Below are 16262 nucleotides of genomic sequence, written 5' to 3' on the forward strand. Positions count from 1 at the left end.
CACAACCGATGGTCTCACTTTAAGGACTATTTATCTTGTTATGTCATGCTTGTTATTTATTGCTATTTACTTATATTTACATTTGCACAGTTTGTTGTTCATTGATCCTGTTTACAGTTACTGTTCTATAGATCTCTGCCTGCAGAAAAAGAATCTCGTGGTTGTACGTGGTAAGATGTACGTACACTGGTAACAAATTTTACTTTGAACTTTGAAACAGCAATTAGCTGGCTCTCCAATGCCTTCAGCACTTATTCAATGTAATTATGTCATTCATTTTTAGGTTTACTTAACCATCAGCATTATCCGAAGTAAAGGACTGATCTCCCAAAGTAATTGAGGAAAACAATCACAGGTGATTTAAAAAAAATGTAAGTGATGGAAATAAAAGACTCTTCGCTGCACAGTTGAAAAGTCATTCATTCAAATATCTATCTGTTTTCTTACCAAGTGGTGTGAGTGGGCAATCCACAATAAGAGAGGGCGTGGTGGGTGGCCCAAGGTAAGGGGCGATGTTAAATTATAAAGTCAGTTGATGATTATAAATTATAAAGTCTTTCCAAAGTCTACAGTTGGCAATCACATTCAAAATCATAGAAATATACATTACAGGGGAGGGCATTAATGTGTTCAAGTTGAGCAAAATTGAGTTGTTGAGGATAATTCCACTTCTAGTCTTATCAGATGCCTTGTAGGGTATGGTTCTTTAAGCTCATATTCAAAATGATGCAAGGAAAACAAAATGCTTTAAATTATTAATTTCAACATATAATGTCTTTACATTGATGTAAATTCTGGAAATTGCTGAATAAAATGATACACATCTTCCCAAATTTGATGAACACAGTGCTTCAAATGAAGCTTTCAATCAATTGCATCGTTAAGTGAATAAATCATGCCATTTACAATACAGATAAAAATTTGGATAGTACGTTACTTTCTAAATCTAAAGTTGGTGAAAATCTAAGAAAATGTATGAAAGATTATTGTTCAGAAATAAACCTTTCTGATTTGTAAGTGAAACTTAATCATGCTTTCGATCATAGGCTTATGAGAATACCCAGAGACTGAGGAGAGAAAGGTGGTTGCTTTTTTTGAAAATTCAAAGTAGTTTTTGAATTTGGAGAGCTTCGCGAATACCTTGTCAGAAAAGGTCAGCTGCCATGCAGATTTTGAAATATTAAAATAATTAGCAAGTGTGATTGCACACTACATGTGCTAACAAACAATGGAGCTCCTCCCATTGCTGGAGAAATCACCAACTTGGCACCTGCTTTGTGTCAGACATTCCAACATCAAATGCCGATCATGATATTGGGCAAAAAACTGATCATGCTTATTTATTAAGAAAACAAAAGCAGACTTAAAAAGCCAAGATTTCAAAAAGAAAAAAAAGGGTTTTCTGCATTTACTACAACACATCATGCGGTGTCAACAACCTTCAATCAAAACCAAATGATATATTGTATTAGCTGAAAGATCCCTGTGTTCAATGCCTTCAAGTAGCAGAAACCACAAATGCGAAGCATTAAGTAAGCACTATTGCTAGAAAAGCCTTCAGAATTGCAGAAGGAAAAAGCAGAAACAAAGTTTTCAATGGTGGGCATCACAAACACAGCTCACATCTAAATAAATATACTTTAAAATTAATAATGGTTAAAGCACAAAGGAATAATGTATATAAAGTGTGCGAAGGAAGTAGTTCAGAGTGAAAACGCTGCTGGCAGCCAGATGCGGAGTAGCATGCTGCACACTGCAAAGATCTGCAATTAGAATCAGATCTAACAGTAATAAAAATGAACATACGTCATTGATTTTCACTGTAAACTCCTTTTCTCGCACATGCTTCTTCACCTTTGTGAACTGCGACAAAAGAGAATTATCTTCTTTAACGCCTTGGCTTCCTGATGTGACAACAGCAGAATCGCTGAAATCTCCCATGGCAGAAGGGCTATCAAGTAATTTTGTTGTATAAGAAGATGTCACAGCGTTGTAATCGTAACTTCTTCTTGATGGAATCCAATTTCCTTTCAACACTGCATGGCATATGCTGTCAATTCTGTTGATCATTACACGATCCTACATAAAAAGAATAAGTATATTTGCAAGTTTACACAACTTTATCCCAAAAATCTTTATCCTGTAAAATACTGTCTTAAATCAGAAACGAAGGCACATTCAGTTTGTAACAACGCAACTTGACTACTTCAAAATGTGGCTGTTAGTTCCAGTGCTCACCTTTGGCCAGCAGGAGGCAGCAAACCTATGCCTTTCTTGCAGGAACTGGGTATCAGGCTTTCCACTGTCTGGTAGAAAGCTGTCCTGTGTTTCATCATGTGCAATACTGAGAGATGCTACACTATCTTCATCATAGGGCTTCAAGTGCTGTGGTGCTTTACCTTAAGGGAAATACAAGTGATTTTGTGTTAAAATAGTCTCTCAACCCTAATGCTCTCCTATGCTATGTCAAGATTAAAAACTGCAAGTTGTTACGTTGTCAATTATGCAGAGATGTTACAATTCTAATTATAGGTGACAATATTTATACCCTGATATTAGCCGGACTTCTCTGCTACCTTTCATTTTTTCCCAGCAAAAAGAAAATGTCTGTGTTCTGCTCAACTATGGATTATCACAGGTATACAATCCTCCTCCTCCCTGACCTGAAGAAACAAAAATGACTTTGGCAGCGTACACATTACCTCCATTATAAAATACTTTGCTACCCTGTGCTACAAGTGCTTAGATTTTTTTTTTCTCTCTGTATTTCGGCAAAACAATAAATGCTGAACAGAAAAACAAAATCTGCTTCACACGAGGAAATCTGCAGATGCTGGAATTTCAAGCAACACACATAAAAGTTACTGGTGAATGCAGCAGGCCAGTCAGCACCTCTAGGAAGAGGTACAGTTGACATTTCGGGCCGAGAGCCTTCGTCAGGACTAACTGAAAGAAAAGCTAGTAAAAGATTTGAAAGTGGGAGGGGGAGGGGGAGATCCAAAATGATAGGAGAAGACAGGAGGGGGAGGGATGGAGCCAAGAGCTGGACAGTTGATTGGCAAAAGGGATATGAGAGGATCATGGGACGGGAGGCCCAGGGAGAAAGAAAGGGGGAGGGGTGAAGCCCAGAGGATGGGGAAGTAGTGGGAGGGCCAGAGGGAGAAAAAGGAGAGAGAGAGAAAAAGAATATATATATATATCTGCTTTACAGGCGCAACAACTGTTAAATGTGAACAATGGCCACCTTGAGCAAGAGTTGTGTAATTTCTTATTCTGGCATACCACTGCCTTGTTAATTAAGATTGGTGGTTACCTATATTACCATCACTGGTAGCTCGTATCAGTTAAGGTGACGCGAGACATATAGTAATATATCCTCCGCAGTACTTTTCATTATGGTTCCTTAAGGTTGTTATAGCCGGGGGTGGTAATGGGGACAAGCTCTCACTACTTAGAATGCTCCCAATGGCGTGCGTCTCAAATAGCCTCTGACAATCAAGTCCAGCTCCTGGCCTTCACATGTGGCTTAGCTACTAAGCCCAGAAGAACTGTTTCTACTGACAGGAGAAGGGGCAAAGGCAGGTTACTGGCAGCTTAAAACCAGTTGCTTCGGGCAGATGGGGCTCATCAGCTATGGTTGGCAGCTCATCTGGGAGAAGGAAAACTCCGATCTCAAACCTCTGCTGCCTTGCGGCTACAACCACTCACGGGGAAGGCTTCAGAATTAAACCCTGAGGGAAAGATCTGGAGCTGGAGTCCCTATGTTGAGTTCAACACTGACTGGCAACTCCTGAGATGCTGCTGGTACCAAACTGTATCGGTCTCTGCCGTTCCATTGGTTCATCAAATGCGTGGAGAGGCCGAGCTTGTTACATGGGCAACAGCTTGCTCTCCTTATCTACAGCCCAGGCTTACATATCTAGACAGCTGGGATGCAACTCAGTCAACCCTGACTGATGGAGACTTCACTCATTTTTCATTATTTAAAATTTTTTTAAAAAAAGGCAAAGGCATCCCTTAGTCTTGCGAGACCATGGATCTGCGGCTGGAAAGTCTTCACTCTCCAGGGCACAGGCCTGGGCAAGGTTGTATGGAAGACCAACAGTTGCCCATGCTGCAAGTCTCCCCTGTCCACGACACCAATGTTGTCCAAGGGAAGGGCATTAGGACCCATACAGCTTGGCACCAGTGTCGTCGCAGAGCAATGTGTGATTAAGTGCCTTGCTCAAGGACACAACACGTTGCCTTGGCTGGTTTAAAATATAGATCATTTTATTGCCAATATAAAACCATCATAACTGCAATAATAATAGTAGTAATTGCTCATGTGTATCAGACCTTCTTGCAGTGCCTAAATACTTGTATCACAAAATCCTCAGGCATTGACATACTTTTCTGTGAAGCAATAATGGTGACAAAGAAAAACAGTCCGTTTTATGTATATGCTCAAGTTTCAGACTGTTCATACATCTAAAAGAGATTCCAGAGTTTTAGATGGCAGGCGAGTGCTATTTAAATGAATTAATGGCTATCATATCCAAAAAAGTAATATCTTATAGGCTGAAGTTTGGCTTATATTCAAAGGAACATTTCTGCATTCCATTTTGAATGTGACCTGACTTGCTGAAACAGAGTCTTTAACAAGAGGTACTTACTACCTGCTGTGGTCTGCTTATCATCGCTATCACTATCGCTATCATCAGAAGAGGACGACGACGATGAGGAGGAAGAGGACGAGGATGATGAGGACGAAGAGGATGACGATGACGACGACGAGGATGAAGAGGAAGATGAAGACTGGGACGAGGATGACGAAGAGGATGACGAAGGTGACGATGACGAAGAATTGTCAGAGTCCGACTCTGAGTCAGAGCTTGAGTCCGAACGTTGTCGGTTTGCTTTTCGTTTGTTGAGCACTGAGTTTGGTGTTAGGGGCTGAGTCCTTGCTGCAACCATACACCCATCAGGATCAGGGTCCAACTTAATGCCAGCTTTCTTGTCTAACCTGTTCTGCACCTGCAAGTTGAAATGCGATTTCACTTTACTCTTAACTTCAACGTCCATTGTAACCTCATCATCAGACGAATCTGGTGGTTCCTTCTTGACAACAGCGTTCTTTTCACATTTTACACTTTCAGTGTCAGGCTGACTTTTTTTATCCTGCACCTTGGGCTGCAAATGCAGAGGCGAGGAAGAAGATGGGTACTGATGATGCAAGAGTGGCGTTGAACTTCTCGACTGGGCTATTTTGTTCTGGCTACTGTTTCTCTGGGCTAACATGAAGGATAGCTCAGAATCGCAGAAAATATGGTAATCAGTCTTGCTGACGCCATGCTTGGCTGCTCCAATGAGTAATTCCTTATCATGCTTTCCGCTCTCCCACCACTCAGGCAAGTCTGGGCCCGGCTGGCAGAGTTTTATCCGCTCGTCAAGTTGTGGGTGGCGAAGAACTTGTTCCCGCACTTTTCGGAGCAGCTCAATCCGATACAGTGTCCTGGAAGCTCGCTCTTCTGTGATAGGTTGTATGAAAATGGGTGGATCGAGAAGTTCTGCAGTAAAAAAAATGCTTTTAGCAATTTAATCCCTTGGTCTGAAATGCTCAGCAATTAAAATATCCCAGCAACAATTTTATTATATATTTGAACTATATAATTCATGAATTACTATCAACTGCAGCAGCTGTTACATATTCTGATGAAATTTACTGCTCTGCTCCCAGTGTTGAGGAGGTTCAGCATGCTCGCACTGCTTTCACTTCCCTTTCTCTAACCATGGAAACCACAGCAAAGCTGGTTTGGGGAACTCTGACAGCTCCGAAGTTTTGCTGCACGGAGAGCCTAGAGACCAGGTTTAATGCTCTATCAACTCATGCTTAAATCCTAATCAACCGATTGCCGAGACAGCGAGATTCTGTTCTGTTCCACTGGGACAAAATAAAATCATAGTCATGCAAACACAAGGAATTCTGCAGATGCTGGAAATTCAAGCAACACACATCAAGGTTGCCTGGGGCGTTCACCAGCAACTTTGATGTGTGTTGCTTCAACAGTCATGCTCTGTGCCCAGAGACCAGAGGGTATGACCGTAAGTGAAGCCGGCCGGGGGATTCCACAGGTGGTGCTGGAGGACCCTCAGACCTTGAGCTGGCATGGAAGGTCTGAGATTGTTGCTCCCTGTGAGGCTGAGAGCGGGGGATGTAGGAATGATGAGCAACTGAACCATGGGGGGGTAGAGAAGAGAAATTCAGTTGTTGTTGAGGATAGTATAGTCAGGGGAACAGACACAATTCTCTGTTACAAGGGTTGAGGGTCCCAGGGTTGTGTTGTCTGCCTGGTGTCTCGATTCAGAACATCTCAGCTGACCTGCACAGGAATTTGAGTGGAGGGGGGGTTATGATCCAGCTGTTGTGAATACCATCGAATTAGGAAGAACAAGGAAAGAGGCTCTGCTGAGAATTTGAGTGGATAGAGGCTAAATTAAAATACAGAACCAAACATGTAATAATCTTGGTAGGTCAAATATGATGGCAGAATGTAGTATTAATGGTAAGACTCTTGGCAGTGTGGGGGATCAGAGGGATCTTGGAGTTTGAGTCCATAGGACACCCAAAGCAGATACGCAGGTTGATTCTGTGGTTAAGGAGGCATATGGTGCATTCACCTTCATCAATCGTGGGATTGAGTTTAGGAGCCGAGATGTAATGTTACAGCTATATAGGATCCTGGTCAGACCCCACTTGGAGTACTGTGCTCATTTCTAGTCAGCTCACTACAGGAAGGATGTGGAAACCATAGAAAGGGTGCAGAGGAGATTTACAAGGACGTTGCCTGGATTGGGGGGCATGCCTTATGAGAATAGGTTGAGTGAACTCGGCCTTTTCTCCTTGGAGCGACGGAGGATGCGGGGTGACCTGATAGAGGTGTATAAGATAATGAGAGGCACTGATCGTGTGGTTAGTCAGAGGCTTTTTCCCAGGGCTGAAATGGCTAGCACGAGAGGGCGCAGTTTTAAGGTGCTTAGAAGTAGGTACAGAGGAGATATTGGGGTAAGTTTTTTTTACGCAGAGTGGTGAGTGCGTGGAATGGGCTGCCGGTGACGGTGATGGAGTGGATAGGGTCTTTTAAGAGACTGCTGGAGCTTAGAAAAATAGAGGGCTATGGGTAACCCTGGGTAATTTCTAAGGTAAGGACATGTTCGGCACAGTTTTGTGGGCCGAAGTGCCTGTATTGTGCAGTAGGTTTTCTATGTTTCTAATCTCTGGATTGTTACCTGAGCCATGCACAAATTGGCAAAGGGATAATAGGATCGGAGAGCAAAATGCATGGCTCAAAGATTAGTGTGTGAGAATTGGATTTGAATTCATGGGACAGTGGCACCAGTAATGGGGAAGGAAGGAGCTGTTCCCATGGGATGGGCTCCACCTGAACTGTGCTAGGACCAGGGTCCTGGCGAATCGTATAAATAGGGCTTTAAACTAAATACTGGGGGGGGGGGGGGCGGGGGAAGTTCAGCAATTTGGAAATGAGGATAAAGTAAAAGGGAAGGAGAATATAGGAGAGGTTAGGAGAGTCTCCAGAAGAAAGAAAAATACAAGTTTAGAAAGAGTTAAGAGTTTAACTTCCAGTAATATGGAGGCAAAATTGAAAATGCTGGTGAATATAGGACTGAATGCAAGCAATAAACGGAATAAAGTAGCTGATCCTGTAACGCAGTCAGAAACTGGTGGCATTGCATTGTCTGCATCACTGGGTTGCGGCTGAAAGAAGATCACAGTTGGGAGCTTAACATCCAGTGATGCACATCCTATCGGAACAACAGGCAGGTGGGCGGAGGGAGTGGGGTAGCTTTATTGGTAAAAAAAAAATTAAATTAATCCTTAGAAAGAAGGGACAGAAGATGTAGAATCCTTGTGCGTAGAGTTAAGAAACAGCAAGGGAAAAAAAAATCCCTGATGGAGTTTTTTATATATATATATATATATATATATATATATATATCTCAATCACCTATTGAAATTTGGAGTTATATATATCACCTATTGAAATTTGTACACCACCACCCCCCCATCATCCTGGCTACTGTTGGAGGCCTACATATATATATATATACACACACCTCCGACAGTAACCAGGATGGTGGGGGGGGGGGCGGGGGGGGTTGGCGCTGGATCCCAAGAGAAGGGATTTGTAGAATGCTTTTGAAATGGCTTTTTAGAACCGTTTATGGTTGAGCCCACAAGGGAATCAGTTATTCTGGATTGGGTGTTGTGTAATGAAACTGATTTGATTAGGGACCTTAAGGTGAAGCAACCTTTGGGAGGCAGTGATAATATGACAGAATTCACCCTGCAGTTTGAAATGGAAAAGCTAAAATCAGAAATATCAGCGTTACGTAAGTAAAGGGAATTACAGAGGCACGAGGGAGGAGCTGGCCAAACTTGATTGGAAGGGGACACTAGCAGGGGTGATGGCAGAGCAGAATGGCTGGAGTTTCTGGGAGCAATTCAGAAGGCACAGGATAATTTAATTCCAAAGAAATATTCAAAAGGGAGGACAAAGCAACTGTGGCTGTCAAGAGAAGTCAAAGATAGCATAGAAGTAAAAAAAGACGGTAAATAATATCGCGAAAATTTGTGGGAAGACAGCGGATTTGGAAGCTTTTAAAATCCAACAAAAACCACTAAAATAGCAATAAGGAGAGAAAAGATGAAATATGAAGGTAATCTAGTCAATAACATAAAAGAGGATAGCAAAAGATTTTGAAGATATATTAAGAGTAAAAGAAAGGGTTGGACTGCTGGAAAATGATGCTGGAGAGGTAGTAATGGGGGTTAAAGAAATGGCAGATGAGCTCAATAGGTCAGTATCCACTATGGAAAACACCAGCAGTATGCCAAAAACTGTGTCAAGGTCAGAAGTGCATGTAGTTGCTAAGGAGAAGGTACTTGGAAAGCTGTAAGTTCTTAAGGTAGATAATTCACCTGGAGCAGATGGACTACATCTCATGGGTCTAAAAGAGGCATCTAAAGAGATTGTGGAGGCATTAGTAATGACATTTCAAGAATCACTAGGTTCTAGAATGGTTCCGCAAGACTGGAAAATTTCAAATGTCAATCCACCCTTCAAGAAGGGAAGGAGGCAGAAGAAAAGGACATTAAAGTCCATTTGGCCTGACTTCAGTGGTTGGGAAGATGTTGGAGTCCATTAATAAGGATGAGGTTTCAGGAGGCACATGATAAAATAGGCCAAAGTCAGCATGGTTTCTTTAAGGGGAAATCTTGCTTAACAATTCTGTTGGAATTGAGGAAATAGCAAGCGGGATAGACAAAGCAGAGTCAATGAATGTTTCTTAGCTGGACTTCCAGAAGGCCTTTATCAAGATGCTGTGCATGAGACTGCTTAATAAGAGCCCATTGTATTAAAGGAAGACACTAGCATGGACAGACGTTTGCTGACTAGCCGGAGACAAAAAGTGGGAATAAAAGGAGCCCTTTCTGGTTAGCTGCCAGTGACTAGTGATGTTCCGCAGGGGATCAGTGTTGGGACCGCTTCTTTTCATGCTGTATGTCAATGATGTGGATGACGGAATTGATGGCGTTGTGGTCAGGTTTGCGGATGAAAAGATAGGCGGAGGGGCAGGTAGTGATGAGGACGTAAGTGTCTGCAGAAGGACTTGGACAGGTTAGGAGAATGGACAAGGATGTGGCAAATGAAATACAGGTGACAGTTTAAGGCCCCTAATCTACGAAATGAGAGTCCAGAGAAGGTTCATTGAGAATGATCCTGGGAATAAAAGGGTTAATAATGAGGAGCATTTGATGGCTCTAGTCCTGTATCTGCTGGAGTTTAGAAGAATGAAGCAGGGGAGGGGGACTGCACTGAAACCTATTAATTATGAAAGGCCTAGGTAGAGTGCATGGGGAGAGGGTGTTTTCTATAGTGGGGGTGTTTAGTACCAGAGAGCACAGCCTCAGAATATAAGGACATCAGGACATCGCTGTAGGACAGAGAGGAGGAAAAGTTTTTTTTTTAGCCAGAGGGTGGTGAATCTGTGGAATTCACTGCCATGGATGGTTGTGGAAGCCATGTCATTGTGTATATTTCAAGTGGAGATTGATAGATTCTTTATTATTAAGGGTGTCTGAGGTTACAGAGAGATGGCAGATAAATGGGATTGAGGGGGTTAACAATCAACCATAGTAGAATGACAGAACAGATTCAATGGGTCAAATAGCCTAATTCTGCTCCCGTATCTTATGGTCTCTACACTAGTTGTTTTTAGTTGCTTCTGAGTACCCTGGCTTCGTAATGACAGATATGAATGCATATTTCACTGGAAGTGGTGTCACAGGCAGACAGGGCAATGAAAACGATGTCTACTTAGCACCCTGGCCTTGATCCGCCAGGGCTTTTGAGTACCGGAGCTGGGACATTTTGTTGCACTTGTACAAGTCGTTGGTGAGACCGCACTTGGTCTGTGTACAGTTCTGGTGACCTTGTTATCGGAAAGATCTGGTTAAGTTGGAATGAGTGCAGAACAGATTTATGAGCATGTTGCCGGGGACTAGAGGGCCCGAGTTACAGGGAGAGGTTGGCCAGGCTAGGCCTTTACTGCTTGGAATGTAGAATATGGAGTGACTCTAGTTACAATTATCAGAAGCAGAAATATGTGTAGGGGAGGCCAAAACTAGGTGGCATTGATTTGGGGTGAGCGGGAAGAGTTAAAAGTGAGCTGAGGTACAAGTTCTTCACGCAGAGTGTGGGGAGTATATAGAACAAACTACCAGAAGAAATGGCTGAAGCAGATAGAACAGTAAAATTTAAGTAACTAGAGAGATATATCCCGAACACAGGACATTGAGATTAGCTGTTGGCGCCACGGTCAGCATGGACTCATTAGGCCAAAGGACCAGTTGCTTTGCTGTACTGTGCAATTACCTTCCAGTGTACTCTAAATCCTTCTTAAAAACTACCTTTTACTTGCATTGTTGACAATGTATCACAGTTCTGAAAGGACATTGTCTTATTATTGCTAATGAAGTCAATCGTTATTAGCTGTACCTTCTTTCTCTTTGGGGGGAAGACGACAAACTCTTCGACACATGGCAACGAAAGCATAAAGATACTTCTGCAAACTCTCATCTGTCTTCTTATTCAATCTGGCTATAGCTCGGAACTTGGTCCAATCAAATTTTTGCTTGTCTGGATCATAAACAACACCAAAAGTAGACACGACTCTGTAAAAATCAGCCTCTTCTCGCCTCGTCCACCTGGTAGAAAGGACATGGATTAACTGCAATTGCCTGCATCTTAACTGTTAATTTTCTTCAATTATTCAATTGTCTTTCTGATAATGTTTTTAAAAACATGAGCCCTTTTGCTTACAGAGGGGGAAGTCAATTTGTAAAATCTACTAAATCTTAAACCATATTACATTATGAATTGACAATGTTATACTTAAAAATGGATATTCAGGGTTATGGGTAATTCAGTGTCTAGGAACCCCTAAATGTTCTGGGATTCAGACAGTATCAGCTCCAGTTAAAAATCCAGCAGTGGGGGATGGACAATGAATTGTCCAGAGGAAGCTGTTTCCTTGCATAGTGCCATTGAGCACCAGGCTGATAAATTCACTTTTGTTTAAATGCCAGAGAATTAGACAGATCATCCAGTGAGCAATGTCTATCACACTTTATGTATATAGTATTTCATCACCATGACATGGTTCTACCTGCATAATTGCACAGGATTTCTGCTTAGTGCTGATATAGTTCTAAAGGATGAAAGTCCCCGATGATCAGAGTTGGCTTCTTTCTGTCTCATTGCCTTAAAATAAGCTGTTGTGATGGGTAACAGCAGTTAACTATGTGAACTGTTCTCAGCTTTAATAATGATAACTACTGAGTGTTAAACCTCTCAGAATGGGCCTGGTGACGTCTGAACTTGGAGGTAAAACACAGAGTACCTCAAAGCTGTCATGTGCTTACATTCTTGGGTGGAAATTCAGAGTTGGTGCTTAAGGGGTGGACTATTAGAAGAAAAAAACTCAAACTTTATAGTGGGAGCAGTAAAGAGAAAGATCACTGCAATGTTACAATAGTGCAAATATATAAAACTGGCAAAAATATTTGTGTGTCTTGTGTAGGTTTCAAAACAATTAATAAATGACTGAATGGGCATTACGTTATTTTTATATTTTGTTCCAGGTGTACCTTTCCAGGCAAATCATAAGTATTCTATCACATTCTTTATTCATGGCTTTATGGGTTCAGGAGGTAAGTTACCTTCCTCAGAATACCCAGCTTCTAAGGCACAGTAGTTTATTTAGTATCCAGAAAATTTCTGAGCATCAGAGAATACTGACAACACACTTTCCACCTCTCATTCAAAGCTGTCAATAAAACAATGGTGATGGGCCAGATTCATTTAACTTTTAACACTTTCACAGCTGATTCATTGTAGTTTTATTCTAACAGTGTGTCTAGAAGTGCTATTTGAATTATGATACAGAGGCAAACACTTGATAAAACTTCACTGGCTTGCTAGCATGATCAATCGTACACAGACCTTTGCTGCTTCTCAATTTTAGCAGCCTCTTTAGCTTTTACGGTGTCTGCACATAGTCTTCGTCTCCTGTCCCCTTTTGTTTGGGCTTCCTGTCTGACCTGTTCTCTCTTGTTACTCCGTTGATACGCAGTTACAAGTCGACGCAGTCGGGTTGTTAAAGCAGATGCTGGTGGCCAATACAACAGATCACCTTCGCCCAAAGAACCATCTAAAAAGTGAGGAACAAGAAAACACACACTCCTGCATCAGAAAAGTGCATCAGCTATAAGATCCACAGCTACAACAGAAATACTTTCCAATTTTCATCTCACCTGTAATCATCAGATCGCCTGGAGAAGATGCAACATCCTAAAACAGAAAAAGTACAGAAATATTGTCTTGGGCTTTTCTCCCCCCACAGAAAAATGCTAAATAAGAATTTTACATTACAAATTGTGCCAAACTAATTTTCATTCTTATATTATAGCATTACTGTTAAACAAGAAATTAAAACAATATTGTATGTACTTTGATTAAAAAATATGCACACCTCCATTTCATCCTTGAATAAGGGTTGAGTTGGTTTATATTCTGGATCTTCACCATCCCTGTTACAAAGCACACATATTTGTTAGCAATTATCAGCATTAATATAACTTTCTTAAACATGCTCAGTACAGAAAACAAAAAGAGATTAAAATTAAGATTAAACTGATCATTTTTCTAATAGCAAAACTACAGAACCACTAGTGGGTCAGTCTACATTATCAGGGTACAAAGAATAGGAAAATGCAGGTCAATTATTTCTCAAAACTATCAACTATACTCTATCATCAGTCAACAGTACATATAGGTTAAAGGGTTAAACAGTTTCTGTTGTTTCCTCCCACATGGAACAAGGTACAGACTCACCAAACTAACTTGACTCAATGAGACAAGCAAATTTTATAAGCAAGATGCTACTGTCATCGGAGAGGAGGTCCGAACCAGCTTTTTCCCCTCTATCAACAGGTCTCTGAACAGTCCATGAACACTACCTTGTTATTCCTCTTTTGCACTATTTATGCATTTTAGTAACATAGTAATTTTATGTTTTACACTGTCTTGCTTTGTAAAAAAAAGTTTCACGGCATATTCAGATTTATTTATCACATGCACACGATAACACACAGTGAAATGTGTTGTTTGCGTTAACGACCAACACACATATAAGCATATGACAGTGATAATAAATATAACTCGAATTATGGAAAGAGAAAGACAAGCGATGTTTTAAAATAATTTAAAACTACTTCACCATGTTGATTGAGAGTGACCATACCCCTCTGCACCATCAGCAAAGGTGTCATTCCCCCTCTGTTCTGCTGCAATCGCCTTCTCGTCGGGTTTGCCGACTCTCTCCAAGAAACAGAGTGCTGGGTCATTTCTCATTGTGTTATACTTCTCATAGCCTGTGGATATGAAAGATCAAGCACACGTTGGAAGAGGATGGAATAGGTTATGGCGGACCAATATAATTAAAAGAAACAATGAATCCAGAAAAGTGGTCAATCTATCATTTCTATCATGTATATTCATGGATTTACAATGAAAAAATTATGAAGCACAGAAGCAATGTATTTTCCAAGTATCTTTTACAACTCTACTCTATATAAACTTAAGAACTGTCTGTACACTTGCAAACGAAACTCTGTTAGTTGAATAGAAGGAAAAGCCGAAAAAGATCTCACATCTAAAAGTTTCTGTAAGTTAGCATATTACGTAACAATGGTTCAAGGAGATAGTCAGCTCTACGTTCTCAGACCAGCTATAAATGGGCAACTCTAAGCTTTGCAGGAGTCATTCACTTAGAATTTAGGGTAATATGATGACATCCTCTGAAAATCAATGAAAATTGTATGTGTTTCTAAAATAATGTATGTATTTCTCTCCCTGTGACTGTGTGGCAACTACCCACTGCTTGGTTCCAAATCGAGTTTATCGTCATGTGCATAAACACAGTGAGGCACAGTACAATGAAAAATTTGCTTGCAGCAGCATCACAGACATCTGGGTACAGACAACATTAAGCATAATGTGGCCACTTTATAAGATGCACCTGTACATACGCTTGTTAATGCAAATATCTAATCAGCCAATCATGTGGCAGCAACTCAATGCATTAAAGCATGCATTGCCAAACGGTTCAATTGTTATTCAGACCAAACATCAGAAATGGGGTAGGAAAATGACGCAAGAGACTTTGACCGTGGAATGATTGTTGGCGGCAGATGGGGTGGTTTGTGTATCTCAGAGAATGCTGATCTCCTGGAATTTTCATGCACAACATTCTCTAGAGTTTACAGAGAATAGTGTGAAAAAAGAAAGAAAAAAGAAAAAAAATCCAGTATGCAGAAGTTCTGTGGGTGAAAACGCCTTGTTAATGAGAGAGCTCAGAGAAGAATGCCAGACTGATTCAAGCTGACAGGAAGTCAACAGTAACTCAAATAACTGTGTGTTACAACAGTACTGTGCAGAAAAGCATCTCTGAGCACACAGCAGAAGTGGATGGGCTAGAACAGCAGAAGACCACACCGGGTTCCATTCCTGTCAGCTAAAAACAGGAAAGTAAGGCTATAGTGGGCACAGGCTCACCAAAACTGGACAGACGAAGACCGGAAAAACATCGCCTAGTCCGACAAATCTCAATTTCTAGGGCTACATGCAGATGGTAGGGTCAGAATTTGGCGTAAACAACAACAATCCATGCATCCCTTCTGCCTCGTGTCAACAGATCAGGCTGGTGGCGGTGGTGTAATGGTGTGGGGAATGTTTTCTTGTCCCACATTAGGCCACTTAAAACCCAAGGACTCTTTTTTTTTCCCCAGCAACTTGTTGAATCCATGGATGAAGAATTCAGGCTGTTCTGGAGTCAAACAGGGGTCCTACCCAGTACAAGAAAAATGTAGCTAATAAAATGGCTTCTGAGTGTAGATTATACATAACATAATACTATACAGTGAAAAAAAACTAGGCCGTGCAACAAAAACCAATGACACAATCAAAGCCAAGTCTATCACTCACATCTATTTGGAAAATTTCACCAGAATGGCATGGGTAGTGAGGGAATATCAGTTAACCTACAAATTGTTCAACTCTGTGCACTCACCGTGTTTGAAGACCCCAATGAGCAGAGATTTGTCAGCATCTGTGTCCCACCACTCGGCAGGGATCTCAGATTGCTCAGGCTCAGGAACCCAGATATCAATCTCACTAAACAAAGGAAATAACAGACCAGGAAGCAAATCAGTGGCCACATTAAGTTACAGAAAGTGATTGTGATTATTAGGTCACCCAAGTTTTATGTTTTAAATATCACAGTATCTGACAAAATTATTTTTTTCTATTCAATTTGAAAGACTTTTAAACCAATTTCCTTCGTTTTCTTTTAAATAGCAAATCTTATTAATGTTTTAAATCCATAACCAAAATGACCAATTGAGATGTGTACAGCTCCTAAAATTCAGGGTGCATTTCCAGTCTACCAAAGGCAATTCAGACTACTTTCTCAATAGTGAAACAAGAAAAAGTGCAGGAGTGAAATGAATTAGATGTACAGGTATAGTATAGAAATTACTGAAAACTACTGCAGAAATGGAGAAATACAATTGGAGAAGATGGATAAAATAGTCTCTTTGCTGTTGGCTTTCGTCAGCTTCCACCTTTAGTTTTGTGTAA

The 16262-nt window shown here is 41.0% G+C and overlaps 1 protein-coding gene and 1 long non-coding RNA gene across 15 annotated transcripts in view; one reads left to right on the forward strand and one right to left on the reverse strand.

Moving 5' to 3' along the window:
- The window catches only part of LOC134356174 (uncharacterized), a 59423-nt gene extending 46335 nt beyond the window's left edge, over positions 1-13088 (forward strand). For 3 of the 4 annotated variants that reach the window (XR_010020296.1, XR_010020293.1, XR_010020295.1), the window contains exons 4-7: positions 118-177; positions 284-371; positions 12206-12274; positions 12697-13088. This is a non-coding gene — a long non-coding RNA (uncharacterized LOC134356174). The remainder of the gene's footprint in view (positions 1-117; positions 178-283; positions 372-12205; positions 12275-12696) is intronic. The other variant, XR_010020294.1, reaches the window with a different exon arrangement.
- chd9 (chromodomain helicase DNA binding protein 9) overlaps positions 1-16262 on the reverse strand; it is a 279147-nt gene that overhangs the window by 26160 nt on the left and 236725 nt on the right. For 6 of the 11 annotated variants that reach the window (XM_063066863.1, XM_063066864.1, XM_063066865.1 and 3 more), the window contains 9 exons: positions 15694-15797; positions 13843-13996; positions 13096-13153; positions 12878-12914; positions 12567-12774; positions 11061-11269; positions 4656-5549; positions 2239-2399; positions 1807-2079 (listed from right to left, as the gene is read on the reverse strand). In XM_063066863.1, the coding sequence (XP_062922933.1) occupies positions 1807-2079; positions 2239-2399; positions 4656-5549; positions 11061-11269; positions 12567-12774; positions 12878-12914; positions 13096-13153; positions 13843-13996; positions 15694-15797 (2098 nt within the window). The remainder of the gene's footprint in view (positions 1-1806; positions 2080-2238; positions 2400-4655; positions 5550-11060; positions 11270-12566; positions 12775-12877; positions 12915-13095; positions 13154-13842; positions 13997-15693; positions 15798-16262) is intronic. The other 5 variants (XM_063066872.1, XM_063066874.1, XM_063066866.1 and 2 more) reach the window with 3 other exon arrangements.

Source organism: Mobula hypostoma, chromosome 14 (genome assembly GCF_963921235.1).
Source record: "Mobula hypostoma chromosome 14, sMobHyp1.1, whole genome shotgun sequence".
NCBI classification, from domain to species: Eukaryota; Metazoa; Chordata; class Chondrichthyes; order Myliobatiformes; family Myliobatidae; genus Mobula; species Mobula hypostoma.